The sequence below is a fragment of the Oryctolagus cuniculus genome, chromosome 4 (assembly GCF_964237555.1).
Source record: "Oryctolagus cuniculus chromosome 4, mOryCun1.1, whole genome shotgun sequence".
Classification (NCBI taxonomy): Eukaryota; Metazoa; Chordata; class Mammalia; order Lagomorpha; family Leporidae; genus Oryctolagus; species Oryctolagus cuniculus.
In genome coordinates this window covers 80,133,627-80,153,893 of record NC_091435.1, presented here as the reverse complement: position 1 = coordinate 80,153,893, position 20,267 = coordinate 80,133,627, and the positions used below count along the sequence as shown (strand labels likewise).

Below are 20,267 nucleotides of genomic sequence, written 5' to 3'. Positions count from 1 at the left end.
TGATGTCTGGATAAAGAAAATGTTGTATGTGTACATGATGGACAGTTATTGAGCCATAAAAAGAATGAAACAGTGACATTTGCAACAAATGGGTACAACTGGAGATCATTATGCTAAGTGAAATAAACCAGCCCCCAAAAAGAAACATCATGTGTTCTCTTATTTGTGGTTATTAATACATATGGTATAACAATTACATGTAGTATCATTTGCTACATAGTTAAAAATAGTACTTCACTGAATCATGCTACATAAATGAAAATATACTCTTATTTCACATGTCAAAAAAGAAATGGCGAGGGGGCAGCAGCAGACTCTTGGGGTACTAGCAATGCTGTTCTTCATTTTGGATGTCTGTTATGAGTGTGACCAGATGAAAATGGTCAATTTTTCTGTATACATATGTGCATTTCTTGTTATGTATAATGTATTTCAGTAAAATGTTTTAAAAATATTAAAGTCCTACAATATCCTTTAGTGAATTAAATTATTTTTCATTACTTGTTCTTAAAAGCATTGGGTTTTGCTACCATAAACAAGTTATTATAAACACCTATTAAGAACCAGATTTTGAATATTGGCTATCATAGATATCCAAGAAAAAAACACATGAATTAAGTCACAATTGAAAAAGAATTAACAAAATGAGTTGTTTCATTAGTACAAGTGATGATGATGATGGAAACAAATCATATATCTTCTTTGTAGTGAGAAAATAGTGTGAAAAATAAGATCAAATCAAATCAAAGGAATAACTGAGTATTTGAAACAAAGATGTTTACTGATAATAAATACACTGCAATTAAAACAACAATCAGACTCCAGGCATGACCTTAACAGGACAGTTGAAAGGGAAAGTCTACACAAGCATCTTTGGTGGCAGGTGTTATACATAAAGACTTAAGCACAAAAACAATAAATACTGAAATCTGGAAGTTTACTGACTATGTCAAACAGTATCCAAACATAACTTTAACTGTTTTAAATTTGTGACTAGTTGTAAAATGGGTATAAACTTTGTTATCACTATTAAAAGTTTACAACCATCAGTGTCTCGTGGCACACCTGTAACCCATTCTGCCGTGACCACTGATGGAGAGCTCAACTGAACAGAGTTATAAAAGACAGGCTAGGTTTAAATGGTAATATGTACACTACAAACAATATTTGATGATATCTATGTTTTCTAGGCTGGCCTATGGCATGGAATGTACTCAAGATAAACCTTGGCAGTTTAGGGATTTTGAACTGACAAAAGAATGAAGGATCTTCAAGTAGGCTGGCTAGAATTAGCAACATACTGAGGCAGAGAGAAAAATAAGACAGAGTACTATGAACAATGGATAGAATGTGTTGAGCATTAAAGATACACATGTAAATTCTTAGAAAGCATAAAGAGTAGACTGTGTAGGAAAATAGTAATGGAAAATTTACAGTTTAAAATTGTGTGTGCAAGTCATGGAAAGTCAGTATGGGGTTTCCAGTTTGTGAGCAGGGCTCTCTAACCTGTTAACAGCAGTGTAGAAGACAAAGCGTGACACACTGGCCAGGACAGACCAGAGAGTAGCCCCAGACACAGTTATAAGTTAGGAGGCTGCACAGTAGGTTACACAGAACTCAATTACAGTAAGAGGAGTAGAAATAAGAAAAAGAGATGAGGGGCCGGCACCATGGCACAGTAGACTGCCTGCGGCGCTGGCATCCCATATGGGTGCGGATTCTAGTCCCGGCTGCTCCTCTTCCAATCCAGCTCTCTGCTTTGGTCTGGGAAGGCAGTGGAAGATGGCCCAAGTGCTTGGGTCTCTGTACCTTCATGGGAGACCAGGAGGAAGCACCTGGCTTCTGGCTTCGGATCGGCACAGTGCCGGCCGTAGCAGCCATTTGGGGGTGAACCAACAGAAGGAAGACCTTTCTCTCTGTCTCTCCCTCTCACTGTCTGTAACTCTACATCTCAAATAAATAAACAAAATCTTTAAGAAAAAAAAAAAGAAAAAGGGATGAGTCAGAGACACAGAGGAAATATTAATATGATTTAGTGAGACTCAACAGATTGAAGAAAATGGTTGTATCATTCAGAAAATAAATTGTGAAGGAGACTTGACTGTCAGAGATGGATGATGACTCTTGGTAGAGAAGTATCCGGAAGGCAATGGGAAGTATGTGGAAGCATAGGTGAGGGGTCAGAGATGGACCAACAAGTGTAATCTGCAAAGTTCTGTGGCAGAGGAAGCCAGGTGGAGGCAAGGGGTGAGCACTCCAAGAAGAGCAACAGGAAGACGTAAGCTTAGAATGCTGAAGATTGAATTTGGGGAAGATTGCCAACTCTTGCTTAGCAGGAGAAAGAAGAGTTACATAAGCAGATAGAGGATCGATGCCTGGAAAAATAGAAACACAAGAATGGTATACACCATCAAAGGAGGAGAAAGTCTAAAGAGGGAAAAGACAGTCACATCTAACACGCCAACTTCCCCCAACAGACCATCTGTGTTCAAGAACTCCCCCTTTCGCTTATTGGCCATGGTCTCTTAGTTTCATCATCTGGAAAACGATGACAAAACAGGTCTACCTCATTGGGATATTCTGAGGATTAATGGATAAAATGTATATTCGTATACTTAGCACAATACTTGGCAAATATAAGAAATTAATAGATGTAATTGATGACTTTTAAGTAAACAATTGAATGGTAAAAGGAGAAAAAAATACAAGATGTTAGGAAAGGACTGAAATTGAGAAAAGATAATAGGTTTGGAGAACCTACTGGAAGTTCTTTGCCCCAATACGAAGAGAAGTCACAGAGCAGTTGTCAGAAAAGGCAGTGGGAGCCGGCGCCGTGGCTCAATAGGCTAATCCTCCGCCTTGCGGCGCTGGCACACCAGGTTCTAGTCCCAGTCAGGGCGCTGGATTCTGTCCCGGTTGCCCCTCTTCCAGGCCAGCTCTCTGCTGTGGCCAGGGAGTGCAGTGGAGGATGGCCCAAGTCCTTGGGCCCTGCACCCCATGGGAGACCAGGAGAAGCACCTGGCTCCTGCCTTTGGATCAGCGTGGTGTGCCGGCCATGGCGGCCATTGGAGGGTAAACCAATGGCAAAGGAAGACCTTTCTCTCTGTCCTCTCTCTCTCACTGTCCACTCTGCCTGTAAAAAAACAAAACAAAACAAAACAAAAACAAAAACAACCCACCTTACTAACAATACTGAGGCCTCTGTTGCACCTCCCCGATGCCATCCGTCTCACCAGCAATAACGGCCTTCTGAATTTGCATTGCTCACCCCTTACTCTTCATGAATGTACTACAACATGTACACATATACATGTAACCCTAAAGAGTATGTTGCTTTTCTACCCGGTGGTGTGGGAGCCCTCAGTGGTGACGTCCATAGCACCTACCACACCTGCTATTTTCATGAAAAGGCTTCCACCATTGTGTGTACAGTAACTCTCCTTATTCCTAATAGTGAATTTTACCTTAAGGCCTCTTTGATATTCACATGTCAACATCAACTTTCCTTTTGTTGCTATTTGCTTGTTATATCCTTTTACCTTCAGCCCTTCTTTCTCTCTTTTTTTTTCAGATGTCTATATACTGGATTTAAAACTCCAGCCTACAACATTTGTATTTCAACAAGCACTTTTAAGTCTATTTCTTTTATTGTGATTACTGATATGTACAGATGGTTTTCCATCACGCTATCTGTCCATTTTTACTATGCTGTTCCTCCCACCTTTTGGATTGCTCAAGGGGTTTTTGTTGAGTGTGTGTGTTCTTAAAATTCCTTTTCTCCTCTCTATAAGTTTGGTGATTATCTTATAATATCTAGTTAAAAAAAAGTCACTATGTATAATGAAATTTTTGCATACTCAGCTTTTTACAAAGTCTAAAATTGATCATCATCTTTATCCTCTCCTTCCAAAGAAAAGAACACAAAGTAAAAGGTAATGGAGTAACACAGATCTGAGGCCACCATAGTTTCTTGTCATGGGATTTCTGAAGCAAGCTGACGCTGGTATACATGTGGACCTAGCCTGTGAACTATTTCTCAGCTAACAGAAAGTGGCAATGGAGAGACCTCCTTGCTGCTTTGCCTGCTTATAGGCAGACAGTTCTGTCCCAGCTTCTGATACAGGGTGTGTAGGGGAGGAGGGACTCAAGTTTGGGCCAGAAGGGAATTCAAGAGTTTTGGTGGGCCTGACCTCTGGTCTCTTTGCTCCTTGCCTGCCTATTTATTGCAGGTGCCTGGCATCTGCATGTGCCTCTGGTTCAGCCCTGATTTCTTCATTTGCTCTCCTTTGTGGATTCTGCTGCAGTCACTTTCTTTGGCACTTGAGTTCTCCGTTTATTAGAGGTCAGCAGGGCAACTGGAAAGGCTTGTTAACTGGAATTTTTCTGACATCTGGGTGCTGTGAGGGGAACAGAGTGTTTCAGCATTTCTAGTCTGTCCCTTTCTCCACTGGAAGAGGTAAAAATCTTTTCAGCTGTTGCTTATTTTTGCATGGAAGTATACGCTATCTATGATTTTCATGTTTTGTTTAACTTGTTCTGGAACTTTTTGAGCGAAAATGTACAAGTTCTCTCTGTTACGATTAGGTAGACGAGAACATGCAGACATAAAGAAAGCTGTTCATCAAATGGCCATTTAATGATTACTTTTATTTCAAAATAGCTTGATGTCAAATCATAGAAGATTGGCAGAGTACATTTTGCTACAGCTCGTATCCACTGGTAAGAGTTACATGGCTTGTAAAGATGTGCATAATGGGCTGCTGAGTAAACAAGCTGTTCTCCATTAGCCCATTTTGTATTCATACAAACACATCTATTTATACTGAAAAGAATCCGGAGGCAGGCATCGAATGCCTGGGTTTGAGTCCTGACTTCAGCTTCCTGCCAATGTAGGCCTCAGGAGGCAGCAGTGCTGGCTCAAGTAGGCCGGTCCTTGCCACCCATGAGGGAAACCTCAACTGAGTTCCTGGCTCCTGGCTCCACTACAGGTGAATCAGGGATGGGAGCACACGTGCTCTCTCCCTCTCAAAAACACTTTTGTTTGCTTAATCTGGAAGCAGACAGTCAATATTTTGTGTTACCATTCAGAGATATGTTTGTTTACTTCTTTTTTGTATCTGTCTTTTAAATGAACGAATAAGAGGTGCTATTCATGTAAAGAACTGTTTACAAGAAAAAGCAGGGATTAGTAAACTGCACTCTACCTTTGGAGCTTGTCCGGCGTTGGAATCACCATGTTGAGGCTGAGCCGCTGCTTTACCATTCGGAGATATCCACTTGATTGTGTTTTTTTTCTTTTTTTCTTCCTGCAAATAGGTCGACCAACCAATGCCTCAGACAGATAAGCAAATATGCATCCCGCCGGAGCTGCCAGAATTGCTGAAGCAATTCACCAAAGCCGCCATCCGGACCCAGCCACAGGATCTTATCCAGTGGGCCTCGGAGTACGTGTCCCCTCTCCCTGCCAGGGCCCTGGAACACCAGGAGGTCGTCACGGCTGCACCCAGGGTGGCGAGACTGACTAGCACCCTGGTGTGCTTTTCAGCTCTCCTTGCTTTGGGACATTAAAATCGCCCCTAAGGACATCCAGCTGGGCGGGGATGAGGGCCCTCCCCGAGGCAGGAGGGCGCCAGGGCCACAGTCGCGTGTGGAGGGGCACCCGGCAGGAGTTACTCCAGCACGGCGCCCCCGCCGACCCAGGTGAGGCAAGAGTGGGCGCCGCCGCCGGAGACATGCAGTCCACCCGGGCTCGGCGCGAGGCCGCGTCCCACGGTCTCGCCACCAGGTGGCAGCAGCGCACCTGGGGCGGCGAGGCAGGCGCCTGGGCGCGTGAGGCGGGATCCGGGGTCGCGCGGTGGGGAGACCCCTGGGTTCACTGCTGTTAAAATGAACAGAGGCACTCCGTATCTGTTCCTTGGGGGAAAGTATTGTTACCTTCTTTAGTGTTTCTCGGGACTGATTTGTTCCCGCCACGTAAAGTTGTCCGCCCCGTGCGCGTGGCGTGCGAGGAAGGATGCTAAGGCGAGGCGCCCGCAGGCCTGGCTGGAGACCGCGAGCCTCGCGCCGGGCCCGGCCCTCAGGAGAAGCCTCCAGAGGCCGCCGAACTGCCGAGTCGGGGTTTGGGTGGGGGTGTCGGGAGCCACCGACCTCGCGATGGCCGGGCCGGGCTGGGCCGGGGCCTGGGTGAACCTCCGGCCCGAGAGTGTGGAGAGCGCGCTGCGCAGGCGGTGGGCTCACCTCGCTGAGGCCGCTGAGCCCGCGCTCTCGTGCTTCCGGGCCAGGTGAGCGCCAAGCTTCCCGGGAGAGGAGCGAAGCCAGTGTGCTTGGGAGACATGAATGGGTGGCTTGGCCTGGTGATGAATCTTGCTTCGTTTTCCATTCTAAATTCCACCTATTACCTCTAAGATTGAGCGTCAGCGTCAGAAGACTAATTTTCTTTTGGCACTGGCGAGCAGACTTTGTTTTATACCATACAATAGTTTTTAAACCCCATTTTATTGTTCTTGCGCCGCTGTTTTGTAGTAAGAAAAATGACATTTCCTCCTATTGTCCCTGACGTTTATGGCAGAGAACATTCCACAGTTGTAGCCTGCTTGCTCCCACATTGTATGATGTGCTATAAATTGTTGAGACACCCGTGAAAAATCAGTTTGTAGTTTAACTACAATGAAAAAGAGCATGGCCTAAGAGCACCCTCCATCCTGACCAGGCGTGGAAAACACTTCTCAGATGGTTTTATGGCACTTACAACCTGTAGCCTTGTAGAAGCTAAGACTCCACAACGTATTTCCAAGACGAGGTGTGTGTTGAATTCATCTCAAGCAAGAATTCCCCTACGTGTGTGCTGTCAGGGAAGAAACCACCCAGATTGACAGGACATACACTTATTTGTCTTCTGGTGGGCATGTGCACAGAACACAAATTTTAAATATGTGTATGATTGTGCAGTTGTTCACTGCAATGAAGCCCCACAACCCAGAGGACTAAATCCCAGATGGCAGCCTCATTTCCATGTTCTCTAACCAATTCCAGTAAGAAGTCTGGTGCCGTTGCTGGTGGAGTGTCATTTGCTTATCCCAGCGGGCTTTGTGTAAAATGAGGTGCTGTGTGTCTCCATCCCTGCCACGTACACCAGCTCCATGTCTGGACATAAAGTCCCAGAGGCCACACCCTACTTCTGCCATGCTGCACCCACTGCCATCCTGTCGCTGACCTGCAGACATTTCTCTCCTGCTCAAAAAGATATTTCTTCCCTCCTCAAAGCTGGTGACCTCCAGGGGTGACAGGAAGCTATTGTTTTAGGCCTTATAACTGTAGCTCTGCATTGCTCTGAGGCCTGGAGATGGGCAATGGTTGGTCCCATCATGGTTTTGGCTTGACCTTAAAATGAAGCTTTACAAAATTCCTTCTGTTTTGTTTTGTTTTGTTTTGTTTGGGGGCACTTGAGTCTGAGTCCTGAGAAAGGAGTGGGGCCAGGGTTATGTGGGGAAGGGTGGGAGTTTGTAATTCAGAGCTAGTGATACCAAGGCCTTGGAAGGAGACATGCTGGCATAGCGCATCAGTAACCTACAGTCAGCTGCTAGTGCCACTCCTTGCTGCAAGCTACAGCAAGCTCTACATCTGCCGCCAGTCCTGAACTAAGACTGTTCTCCACATGGCCCCCAAACAAAATCCACTTCACAAAACCCTGGGGAGCAGGCAGATTGTACCAAGAATTTGGAGAGAAGATTGAGAAGGGTTGGGTTTAACTTCCAAAGTGCCCTATCAGGTGGTCTCAAATGCTCTTTGTCTTATTTTTCCCTCCTGAAGCTCCATTTGTGTCCAGCCAACCTTCTCTCCGTTCCTTCTTGAAGCCCCAAGCCTCACTACCTCCAGCCACAAACCTTCCTGATTCACCCCTGGGGTGTTGCCTTCTCTTCCCCTTTCTATTCAAGTCCCTTCAGTTCTCTGCCACCTCCTCTTGTCAGTTTTACAAACCCCTGCCTACTACCTGGGACACATGCATACATGTTTATACATAATACAGTTATATGCATGCCTGTGCATGGATTTCAAAATTTTTATACCAAAATAAATTTATCTTTTAATTCCATTTGCCCTGAACTTTGGGAAACACTGTTTTATATATATATATATCCTTTGATACATATTGGTGTGTACATGCAAATGTGTGTGTGTTTTGTATGTTTATAATATCTAGAAGGATTACTGAAAGAAAACAAAAACTTGAACCTAGTGTGCTCCCAGGAGCTGTGTACCAAACTTGTGTGCAAACACATTCGGACTTTTTCTCCTGCAAATGAACAAACAGTGTCTGGCACACAGAAACCACTTACAAATGTTCTTTCCCCCTTTCCCTTAGAAAAACAAAACAAAACAAAAACAGGGTTGTGGGGATCCCCAGAGCAGCTGGAGGGCCCTGGAATACAGGATGCTCCCCCCACTTCTAACTGTTTTTCTTGTAGTTATTTCGGGGCTATGTCCCGTGGAGACATTCCTCCAGTGAGAGACACGTCTGAGAGAATCTCTTTGTCTAACTGGGCAGAGCTGACCCCTGAGCTGTTAAAGATCCTGCATTCTCGGGTAAGGGCCTCACTGCAGGCAGCAGGGAGGGGAAGGGACAATGTTGAAGCTGCAGGGTACATGCCAAAGCCCACTGCGTGCCCCTGCCAGGCAGCTAGCCACATGGCACAACCCAAAAATTCACTACATCGTGGTCTGAAGGTACAACTTACCTTAGGGAAACAGGAATGCTCTTGAAGTAGGCTCCAGGCTGAGCTATCAAGGGAGTCATCCCAGATTTCCTAAAGCTGGCAGAATGTCCAGGGCCCAGAGCAGTGCAAATCCCTTCTGTCTATAGGGCTTAGACAGCAAGTGTCTCCCTTACTGATCAAGACCATAATAGGATGCCAATCACAGTTTGGGGAGAGACATACTAAGAGTTCCCCTGCTATCCCAGGTGGAGACATATAGCCTGGCTTTTAGGGCTAACCCTGACTCTCTTCAGAGCCGCATCCTCCTGAGAGCCACCCAGGAGAGATGAGGAGGGTCTGACAGGTTTGTGCTTTGGCTGACTCCCAGGATGCATAGAGTAGCAGCACCAGGCCCTGCTCTAGGAGGCAGGACAGAGAGGTTTGGAGTAATTCTGACTTGGTCCCAGAGGCTTGGCATTTCCCTAGATCAGAAAGAGGGTCAGGAAAGGTACTGGAACACTGCTTTGGGGCATCAGTGCCCCTGTTGCGTTTTGGCCAACAGCCAGTCATTCATTCATTTCCTCCTTTTAACCACCCCAGTACCTTGTGCAGAGCATGGCAGAGCTCTAAAGCACCTGGGTTCAAGCAACATTGGGCACCCAGAACAAATCTCTGCAGGTCAGCCCCATACCCCACATCATTCATGGGAAAGTACAAGGGGTGTACTTGAGGTCTGGTGCAGAGAACTCTGGGCCATCTGGAAACAAAAGTCCTGACATATTACTCTTGTTCACCACTAATTAGTTGTTGCAGGCAAGTCCCTTGCCCCTTGATCTCATTTTCAGGCTGTCTTATCTGCATATAAGGACAACCTAGGAATAAAACAACAGATAGTAGAAGCATCTGAAAAAAAAATTCAAATGTCACATAAATGTGTATCTTTCCCCATAATTCTGACAGTTGAAGTTAAAAAGTCATTAAATCACACAGCATGCTCTTCCCCAGACTCTGCTAAGACAGAGTTCTCTCTCACCTCTCCCACACCCTCTCTTGGCCCTGGCCCAGGCTGGTGTTAATCAAGACCTTCTTCCATCCACTCCCTCATCCTCCCGCTGTGTGTCACCTGTCCTGTAGGTCGCTGGCAGACTGATCATCCATGCAGAGGAGCTGGCCCAGATATGGAAGGTGCTGAATCTCCCCACAGACCTGTTCAACAGTGTGATGAATGTGGGGCGCTTCACAGAGGAGATTGAGTGGCTCAAGTTCTTAGCCCTTGCCTGCAGCTCCCTTGGAGTCGTAAGTTAGCTTTTGCAATTTTTGCTCCTTAGGGCAAAATCTGTCTCTGGGACTGGAAAGGAAGTAGGTCTCTACAGACAGTCCATCTCACCAGGGCCTGTGAGGAGCAGGCCTCTTCCTCTCTGCTGCAGGTCCTCTCTCAGCCAGGGTCAGAAGCAGGAGTTAGGAGGACAGAGGGTGAAATTTTCATCAAGCTCTTGGGAGGATTGACTCAAATATGGTTTTTGGATGATTGGTAAGTTTCACTGATTGCCCTCAGAATTATTTTCACCCCACTTTCTCCATTCATACTCCTGGAGATAACCAACAGTCAATAAGACTTGTTTATTGGTGGGTTCAAACACTTGGAGATAAACCGATGGAGACTTTTAGAAAGGGGTGCAGCCTAAGAGGAAACTGCTATTGAATAAACATAATTGGATACAAAAATCGTAGATCAAAAGCCAAGAAAGGAGAGATGAAGTTATTTCTAAACTTACACTCACGACATCACCATGGATGCAGGAGGTTTGCACAGATTCAAGCCTTTTCCAGCTCTGACTTGTATGACAATTGGGAAAGCCATTTTCTTGTTTTGAAGAAAATTATGCTGAAAGCAGAAAATATATTTAAAGCTCAAGTATCTTACATGTGCACTCACCCACGTTAAGTAACTTAAAGGAAAGTGAATCAGAAACAGTTTTAAAAATTATTCTTTGAAATAAATACAAGTTTAAAATTTAATGAGAATCATTGCCTGTGCTAAAACCAAATGGTATGAAAGGTAGCTTGAATCACTCAGCATATCTAAACATGATCTTGTTCTTTCCTCTCAAATATGCTTGGAATGCATATTTTACTTTTTTTGTTTCTGAGAACATTTAGCAGAAATATTATAATCCAGCTTTTCCTCAGGGCTTCCCTAGAAACCTTCGTTCATCGTTCACCGTGGGAGTAAGGGGCAAGTCAGTGTGGTTTTAGTTTTCTTCACTGTTCTTTATGGCACCATTGTATGCTGAATACATTACTGCCCTCCTAGGAGGAGAGAAGGCAGCAGGCCAGAGGAGTTGTCAGGGCTGATTTCAAGGTTTGGAGGGAACCACTAAGGGGAAAATAAAAATTGACACATTTTGTGAAATTATTGCAGGCTTACAAATCTATTCATACCACAATCGGAGATTTGGAGAAGTGTACCTTCTGATTGTCTATGGCTCATTTTGGTCTTCTTGATCTACCCTATCAGCAAAGGGCAGAGTAAGCAAATAAGCCAATTTGATCCAATCGAGGAGTTCTAGTCTGATGCAATCACGGGGCAGCCTCAAGGAAACTGCCCAGTCTCTCCCGCAAGGTGGCAGTTGAGTGTAGAGAGAAAGGGGTGGCTGGAGGGCCTCAACGCAGCCAAGAGTAGGGGTTCCTACACCACTGGGTTCTCCATGGCCCCTCTGGTCTCCAGGACAGTGCTCCTGTGGGTGGGGCCACTAGCTGTTTCCAGCACAAACCTTCGCTCTCATCTCCCCAGGGCCAGGCATAGGTGATGCTCGCCTCCGTCCTCCCGAGTGTCGGCTACACGGCCCTCATCTGCTGGTCAGCTTGGGTGATCTCCATGTTGGATGTCTGAGCCCTCCCCTCGTCCCCACCCCTCACGGTAGTCCAGAGCGGCTTTGGACAGCCAAACTCCAACCTTCCCTCAGCGCAGTCTGCTGTGTAGCTGCTGGGCTTGGCATAGGAAACTGTGGCGTAGTGAATGGTATCTTTCTGTTCCGCTTCTAAAACACTGGGGCTGGGTTAACAATTCTGTGAGTTTCTTCACCTCTCGTGGGCTGTGACTTTATTCTCCTTTCTTTGCTGCCAGTGAGACACCTACAGGCCTACCTCTGGATAACAGGTACCTCTGAGAGATCCCACGATCTCTATCTGACTCTGCCCTTCGTTCTTCCTATGCCAAAAAACACCTAGAGGTGAATCCAGTCTGGAGATCTGGTCTCTAAGTAGAAGGTGCTGTGTGGACCCAGGAACCTACGTACGCCCATTTGTATCATGTTGAACTGTTTCTGGAAAATTCAGTGTGGGGGTGTTACAGCTGATAGTGAACCCCAGGACTTCTCTATCCGTGATGAAGTACAAGACAGATGAACAAACTGAGAAGGCAATTTTTAGCAAATGAGTTTTATTTTAAAGAGCAAAGGCATTTTAAAAAAGCAGAGGGAAAGCTCCCAGAAAGCAGGCGAGAGGGGCTTTTTCAGAAGGAAAAAGGAAAGCAAGTGGTCTGGGGGGAGGGTCTTATACCTGTGGTAAAGTTTGGACAAAGTCTTCTAAGAAAAGTGTTTCTTGTGTGGTGAGCTCATCCTGCCTTTTTAGCTCCCATTCCTCCCATTTAGTTGTGACTTTTACAGAACAAAAAGTCCTATCTCGGGGCCTTGTCTTCACCACACAGGAGAGACTGGGCACAGACAACTCCAGCCACTCGGCCTTCTGCAAGACCTTGGCGGCAGAGCCTGCTTGTCTCCTGATTAGTCAACGAAGTTCTTTGTCTCTTTCATTATCACACTTGCTTTCTAGCTCAGGCCTGTTTCCCAGCTAGGTAAAGAAAATATTCCCCATTACCCGAGGGGCCCCTTGTTCTCTGTACCTTTTAACCCTTCCCCCTCTGACTCCTTTCACCCCCATGTTGCTTAGTAACCCAAGAGCTGGCTCTTATTCCTGGCCATGTAGCCCCCATCCTTGGCTGTCTGCCTAAGTCTAACCCAACGTCGCTTGCTTTCTGCTACCTATACCAGAGGTGGTAAGTGTTACAGTCTGAATGTTTGCAACCCTTCAAGATCCAGTTGTTGAAACTTTGATTCCAAGGTGAGGGTACTGGGAAGTGGGGCCATTGGGAAGTGACTAGGTCTTGAGGGTAGCACTCTGGTGATTAGGATTCGTGACCTTAAGAGGCTTCTGGGAGCCTCCAGGCCCTACTGCATAAGGACACACAGAAGGCACCCGCTGTGAGAAAGGGGCCCTCATCACACCTTAACCCTGCTGGCAACTTGACCCTGGGCTTCTCAGCTTCCAGGGCGTTGAGCAGTGAGTTTCTGTGGATTGTAGTTCACCCAGTCTAAAGACTTTGTTGTGGCAGCCCAGACAGTCAAGGTGTCACCGTCTGGCAGAGGCCTTGCATTCCAGTTACTCCATGTAGCCTTAGAGGCAAGCCCAGGAATTCCCTCATTCTTTTGCCAGCTCAAAAGCAAGCCACCATCCCCGTGTTGAGAAAAGCCAGTTTACTCCTTGGAGAAGGGTCTATGGTGGCTTTCACTGCAGTAGCTGACAGCAGATCCCATGTTGGCTCTGTGCTGGCTCTCTGGATCTAATACACAGGATTCAGAATGCCACAGCATGCAGACCTGCACTGTTCTTCCCTCTCAGCCTGCCTTCCTTCACACTGGCCTCTGCCCACTGCTGTTCCCATGGGCCAGAGTGTAAACAGGAAGAGATCGTGCACCTGGTAAATAATCATGTTCACTGGAAGAAACTTATGTTTTTTTAGCAACAATTCACTGTTTGAGCCTTTTACCTCTAACTTTGAAAATGAGCCTTGTAAGACACTTACAGCAACCTCTGTGATCCTGATCTAACCCAAAACCCTTGTACAAAAAAATGAAGATCTGTTTAAATTCTTACTCATTTTTTTTAATCCAGAGGGCTGGCACTGTGACATGGCTAGTAAAGCTGCCGCCTGTGGTGCCAGCACCCCATGTGGGCACCAGTTCAAGTCTTGGCTGCTCCACTTCTGATCCAGCTCCCTGATAATGTGCCTGGAAAAGCAGTGGATGATGGTCCAAGTGCTTGGGCCCATGCACCCACATGGGAGACTTGGAAGAAGCTCCTGGCTCCTGGCTTTGGACCATCCCTACTCTGGCTGGTGCAGCCATCTGGGGACCTCTCTCTCTCTCTCTCTCTCTCTCTCCGTAACTCTGCCTTTCAAGTAAATAAGTGAATTAAAAGAAAAAAAGAAAGAGAAACACAGAGAGGTGTTTCATCCACTGTCTGAAAATGCCTGCAACATCCAGGACTGGGCCAGGCCTAGCCAGGACCTCAGAACTCCATCCAGGGCTCCCACAAGCATGGCAGAGACTCAAGTATTTAAGCCATCATCTGCCCGCTCCCATGGTCTACCTTAGCTGGAACTGGATGGGAAGCAGAGTAGCTGGAACTCAAACCAGGCACTGCAAGAGGGATTGCAGTCATCTCAAGCAGTGACTTAAGCCGCTGCATCAAATGCCTGATCCTTTGTTTACTTTAGGTTTATCTGAGTTTCCTAAGAAGCTCCAGTGCAAACAGTTCTTAACCTATTCACCTACACATGATATTCAATCTTTAAACATGTTTAAGGATCATGTGAGGGCAGTAGAATTTGAATGTTTGTTGTTTGAATGACCAATAAAAGATGATATTTGGGGTCGAAAGCACCTATATTGGTTTGCTAGGATTGCCAGAATAAAGGACCACACACTGAGCGGCTTAAACAGTGGAAATTTATTGTCTCACAGTTCTGCAGGCCCAAAGTCCAGCAGCAAGGTGTCAGCAGTGTTGGTTTCTTCTGAGGCCTCTCTTCTTGTCTCATAAGTGGCCACCATTTCTGAGTCCCTCAGCGCTGACATGGCTGGTCTCTTTCTCTGGGTTGTAATCTCTTCTTACAAGGCACAGCAATCACCCATGCGAATGACCTCATTTTAACCTAATCACTCATTTAAAAGTTCTGTCTCCAAATGAAACCTACCATCAGGTTCTAGACTTAGGGCTTCAATATATGAATTTTGAGGGAAACAATACAGCCCCAGCACAGCACCCCAAGGAAGAGGGCAATAGAACAAAGGCGACTGGGGGAGAGGTAGGTTTTTGTTTTTGTTGTTTGGTTTTTTTGTGAGAAGTAGGGAAGATGAGCTGTGGAAGGAAATCATAAAGTCCAGCACACATTCATGCTTGTATATCTACCCCAAACCACTCCCATGCTGGCTGCATTTCATGCGTGTGCCTTCCTATCCTCACTGACCCCTCACCCCTGTTGGTTCAGTGGGAGTCCCTGGAACAGTGCCTCATACAGTGCCTTCCATGAGAGAAGCCCCAGGGACAGGAGAGAATATAAGTGGCTGGCTGCAAATATTTCTTTGGCATCATGTATGTTATCATTTCAAAACTAGTGAAGATTCTGTTTCACAAAAATGTCAATGTTTGGTAATTTGTAAATAACATTTCACTATTAACTCAAGTTAATAATTAATGTGAATTATGTTTAAATTGTTTGCCATCAAGTAGACCTGTCCCTCCAGGAAGATGGGCTGAGTTTGTTCACTTCCTCACGTGCCTCCTGACGGAGAACTATCCCCTAGATAACACACACCATGAGTGAGGAGACACCATCTCAACCTCCATTACATTTGTGGAGAGAACGACAGCAGAGCAACAAACGCAAGGGCACAGGAAGAACAGGTCTCTGTTGTGGGAAGATATGGTAGCTGTTCGTTCATTCACCCCCTCACCAGGTTCACCACCCAGGATTAGTGTTTCACTGATCCCTGAAGGTGTGTAAGGATGACCTGCACATCACCCTTTTCTAAACCACCAAAGTGCCTATGCTGAAATATCCTCACTAAATCAGAACTAAACCATCTTTCCCTTCAATTATGCCACAACTCTTTCTCTTGTGACATTTATTCAAAGGGTAGGTTTATTTAAAGACAGGCTCGGTTCTGAAAGTGATCCTGTTAATGGAGATGGCTGCTCGGGGGCTCTTTGCACGAGAAAGAATTCAGACATGAGACAGAGAGTAGTCAGCATGCTAGCCAAGTTTGATGAAGAGAAATAACGAAGAGTACACTGGACAGACCAGGTGGGCCTGGTGTGCATTCAGACTGGAGTTTTTATGGACATCAGTGTGGGACCCCCATTTCTTCTCCCCTCCTCCCTTTTCTGAGAAATTGTGGATAAGGGATTTCTGGATGTGGAGTTCCCAAAAATCCTCCCAGGACCTTATCAGCATGTTGTTATTGGACCTAATAGCCCCTAATAGCCCCCGAATCCGTGAGCTGCCCCAGGGAGAGGGCTGAAACCCATCTAATAGGGTTGTAGAACAAGAGCGGTTACTTCAGATGTGCTTGCTGCTCTGCTTTCAGGGCTTGTTTCCTCATTCCATTGCACATACATTTATTTTCTTTAAAAATTTTCATTTTCTTCCTATTTTCTTTGACCTCTCTGATACACATAGGTTTATATCTACCTAGCTACCTTAACAATCCTTTAACATTCAAATTTCATTGTAGACTGCTTCTGTCGCTACCTTTCTGTTAAAACTTCTGGCATTCATCATCTGTTAATTTTCCCCCAGCAACAACAGCATTAGTTTTATGTAATGTAAAGTCCTAGATGAATCTATGATATGGATTAACGTGTTTTAGAAGAATGAGTTTTGGCCAGCGCCGCGGCTCACTAGGCTAATCCTCCGCCTTGCGGCGCCGGCACACCGGGTTCTAGTCCCGGTTGGGGCGCCGGATTCTGTCCTGGTTGTCCCTCTTCCAGGCCAGCTCTCTGCTGTGGCCAGGGAGTGCAGTGGAGGATGGCCCAGGTGCTTGGGCCCTGCACCCCATGGGAGACCAGGATAAGTACCTGGCTCCTGCCATCGGATCAGCGCAGTGCACCGGCCGCAGCGCGCTGGCCGCAGCGGCCATTGGAAGGTGAACCAACGGCAAAAGGAAGACCTTTCCCTCTGTCTCTCTCTCTCATTGTCCACTCTGCCTGTCAAAAAAAAAAAAAAAAAAATTAAAAAAAAAAAAGAAGAATGAGTTTTATGTGAAGGTCTATCTTTCCAGCATCTGGGACTCCTTTCTTCCTAGGGACATGACCTGTCTCTTTTTCTTCCCCTACTGTGGCATTGCTACAAGTATATGCTGGAGTATATAGGCTAAACTGATTACCTCAACCCTTTAGAAATAAGATTTGGAAGGCAATAATAATAAGAGATAATTCCAATTTTGTAAAATGAAAAATCAATTCCCCTCCTTTAGTAAGGTTATTCTGATTAAAGTAACAAATGGGGTCAGCATTGTGGTGCATTGGGTTAAGCTGCTGCCAGTGATGCTGGAATCCCACATGGACCCTGTTTGAGTCCTGACTGCTTCACTTCTGGTCCAGTTCCCTGCTAATGTTCCTGGGAAAGCAGCAGAAGATGGCCCAAGTAGTTGGGCCCCTGCAACCCATCTGGAGACCTGGATGAGACTCCTAGCTCCTTGTTTTGGCCTGACCCAGTCCCCACCATTGTGGCTATTTGGGGAGTGAACCAGGAGATGGAAGATCTCTCTGTCTCTGTCTCTGCTTGTCAAAAGAAAAAAAGTAACAAGTAAATTAGACTTTTATAAACTTAATTCCTTGAGAATAGCCCTCCAACTAAGAAAGAGAAGAAAAAATAAAGATACCTGGTGTAGATACTCAATATTTTTCAGGTTGAATTAAGTGACGCTTGAGTATAAATGCTTCAAGCTTTCTAGAATCTTAAATTATCCCCTCTACATTTTAGAATAACAATATTTTTGTTTGCTTTCTTATATCTAAACTGATTTCAGGAGTCAAGCTTGAAAGAGTGACTTTCTCCTCACTTTATCTTCTGGTTTTATAGACCATTGCCAAAACGCTGGAGATAGTCTGTGAAGTTTTATCATGTGACCGTGACAGTGGACCCCCCCGAATCCCTTTTAGCACCTTCCAGTTTCTCTACACATATATTGCTGAAGTGGACGGGGAAATATCGGCATCCCACGTCAGCAGAATGCTAAACTACATTGAACAGGAAGTGTGAGTATATTTTATTAATTGAAGGTGACAGAATACTGGAAAAACAAAGGTAGCAGGCTGAGATATAGTACAATTACTACAGATGGTCCCCAACTTAGATGGATCGACTTAGTGTTTTTCATCTTTACAATGGTGCAGAAGTGATATGCATGCAGTAGAAATCAAATCTGGATTTCAAATGTGGATTCCTTCTGAAGCTCTGTCTCAGCCCCACAATCACTAGGGAAGACATCTGCAGTACTCTGCGATGGACTGTGCTGCTAAGCTGCACTGTCTGGTAGGGTAGGTGGATTAAATGCCTTTCAACACACAACATTTGCAACTTTTGATTGGTTGATCAAACCCCATCACAGGTCAAGGAGCATCTGTATATCACACTGTTCTGAGAACCAAGAAATACTGAAAGGAACATGAAATACATACCTGAAAATGAAGGGGAAGGAGAGGGGAGATACTGATGTATGACAGTGATTCTTTTTTTTTTTTTTAAGATTTATTTATTTTACTTGAAAGAGTTACACAGAGAAGGAGAGGCAGAGAGAGAGAGAGAGGTCTTCCATCCGCTGGCTCACTCTCCAATTGGCCACAATGGCCAGAGTTGTGCCAATCCAAAGCCAAGGAACCAGGAGCTTCTTCCAGGTCTCCTACCTGGGTGCAGGGGCCCAAGGACTTGGGCCATCTTCTACTGCTTTCCCAGGCCATAGCAGAAAGCTGGATTGGAAGTGGAGCAGCCAGGACTAGAACTGGTGCCATATGGGATGCCGGCACTGCAGGTGGCAGCCTTACCTGCTACGCCACAGCGCTGGCCCTGATGACAGTGATTCTTACAGTGCTACTGAGACCCTCAGCAGCAGCAACAGCACCTAGAAACATGTTAGAAATGCAGAGTCTCAGGCAGCATCCTGGACCTACATAATCAGAAACTTTGCGAGTGGGGCCCTGGGATCGAAAGCCCTAAGGTGCCTGATTCACACTCAGTTTTTATCAGTGGAGTAGAAATGGAAGGGGACAAGGAATAAGAGGAGATGAAGAGGAGGAGGGAGGTACAGGGAGGAGATAGGGGAGGAGGAAGAGCAGCCAAAAGTTAAGAGAAAATTCTGCGGCAGCAGAAATAATTTGGAGGCACAGAGTTATTTATGTATTGCCTTTCTTCAGATTCAAGGTTAAACAACGAATTCCAGGTATATATTTTTTCCCCAACAGGATCGGTCCTGATGGCTTAATCAAGGTGAATGACTTTACCCAAAACCCCAGGGTTCGTCTGGAATAAAGACACAATTTTGACATTTTAGAGGAAGATACATAGATGATTGTGCTTCAGAATGGCTGAATCCCAGACACCATCCTAAGTCAATTTTCTTGTACAACTGGTAAACACTAATAAATAATTAGGCAAACATATGAAAGCAGAAATGTGTGGCATTAAGGTGTAAAATGGCTGGAACAAAACACCTACAATACTAGGAGATTAGTATTCTTCCCACATGGACACTGAATAAAACGGGCTGACAAAGCATGGATAGAAAATGCATCTCACATCAAAGCTACTCTGTCAGACTCTTTCAAAAGGCAGGATGTTAGCCAGACATAATGTTGATGTTTTGTGATTATTAGGCATAACTTGGATGAATATCTTTCATATGGTCAATGGAAGTGTTTACCAGTTCATTTCTCCATTTGTTTGTACTATATTAGTCATTCATTCATTCACTCACTCACTCTCCAATATTTATGGAGCTAGAAATATGGAAACTGGTACAATATTTATGTGCCAGGAATGAATAAGGTTTCCAGATAAAACACAGGGTGCCCAATTAAATTTGAATTTCAGATAAACAACGATTTTTTTTTTTTTTTTTTTTTTTTTTTTTTTTTTTTTTGCTAAACCTGAAAACCCAAGCCATTCAATTATGCTGGCTTTGGGACATATACAAATAAATCTTACCTGGATTCTGTCCTCAAGGAGATCATGGTCTAACATCAAGATATGACACGAACCTAAATCATTTTAATGCAGGTAGCCCTGAGAAGTACTAACACTGTTTCAGAACTCATGAGTCAAATATTGATGTCAACAAATTTTTCTGAAACCATATACAGATATAAGGGGACCTTCAAGGGAAAATCCTCTGCATGAACCTTAGACCTTCTGACAAGATTTTAAAGCATTTTCTCTCTGAAAGGAAACAGATGAGGTTAACAGGCTATGATTATTGTTCTTAACACCATGTGTGCCAAGGTCATTGGGTTAGTCCTTTTTATTTGCAATACCATTCCTTCTTAAATGTTGTTTTTATTCAAAAATCATGAGTATGCATTCATAGCTCTTTACTTAAAGAAGGGGAGAATTTTTCCATTAGTATCTAAATAAAGCAAAAGGAAATCATGGTAGGATGTCGCCCTGAGCCCTTGATTTCTGCTTAGAATGAAACATTAAAAGGGGAGACACAAATTCTTCACCCACAGTCACTGGGT

General features: G+C 45.0%; 1 protein-coding gene across 2 annotated transcripts in view; it reads left to right on the top strand.

The window, feature by feature from the left end:
* The window catches only part of ROPN1 (rhophilin associated tail protein 1), a 54,207-nt gene extending 35,002 nt beyond the window's left edge, over positions 1-19,205 (top strand). The window contains exons 2-6 of one of the 2 annotated variants that reach the window (XM_002716547.4): positions 5,317-5,444; positions 8,466-8,583; positions 9,828-9,989; positions 17,617-17,792; positions 18,996-19,205. In XM_002716547.4, the coding sequence (XP_002716593.1) occupies positions 5,329-5,444; positions 8,466-8,583; positions 9,828-9,989; positions 17,617-17,792; positions 18,996-19,062 (639 nt within the window). In that variant the 5' untranslated portion in view covers positions 5,317-5,328 and the 3' untranslated portion in view covers positions 19,063-19,205. Of the gene's footprint in view, positions 1-5,316; positions 5,445-6,593; positions 6,800-8,465; positions 8,584-9,827; positions 9,990-17,616; positions 17,793-18,995 lie in introns of those variants that run through there. The other variant, XM_051859254.2, reaches the window with a different exon arrangement.
* Positions 19,206-20,267: the final 1,062 nt, after the last annotated feature.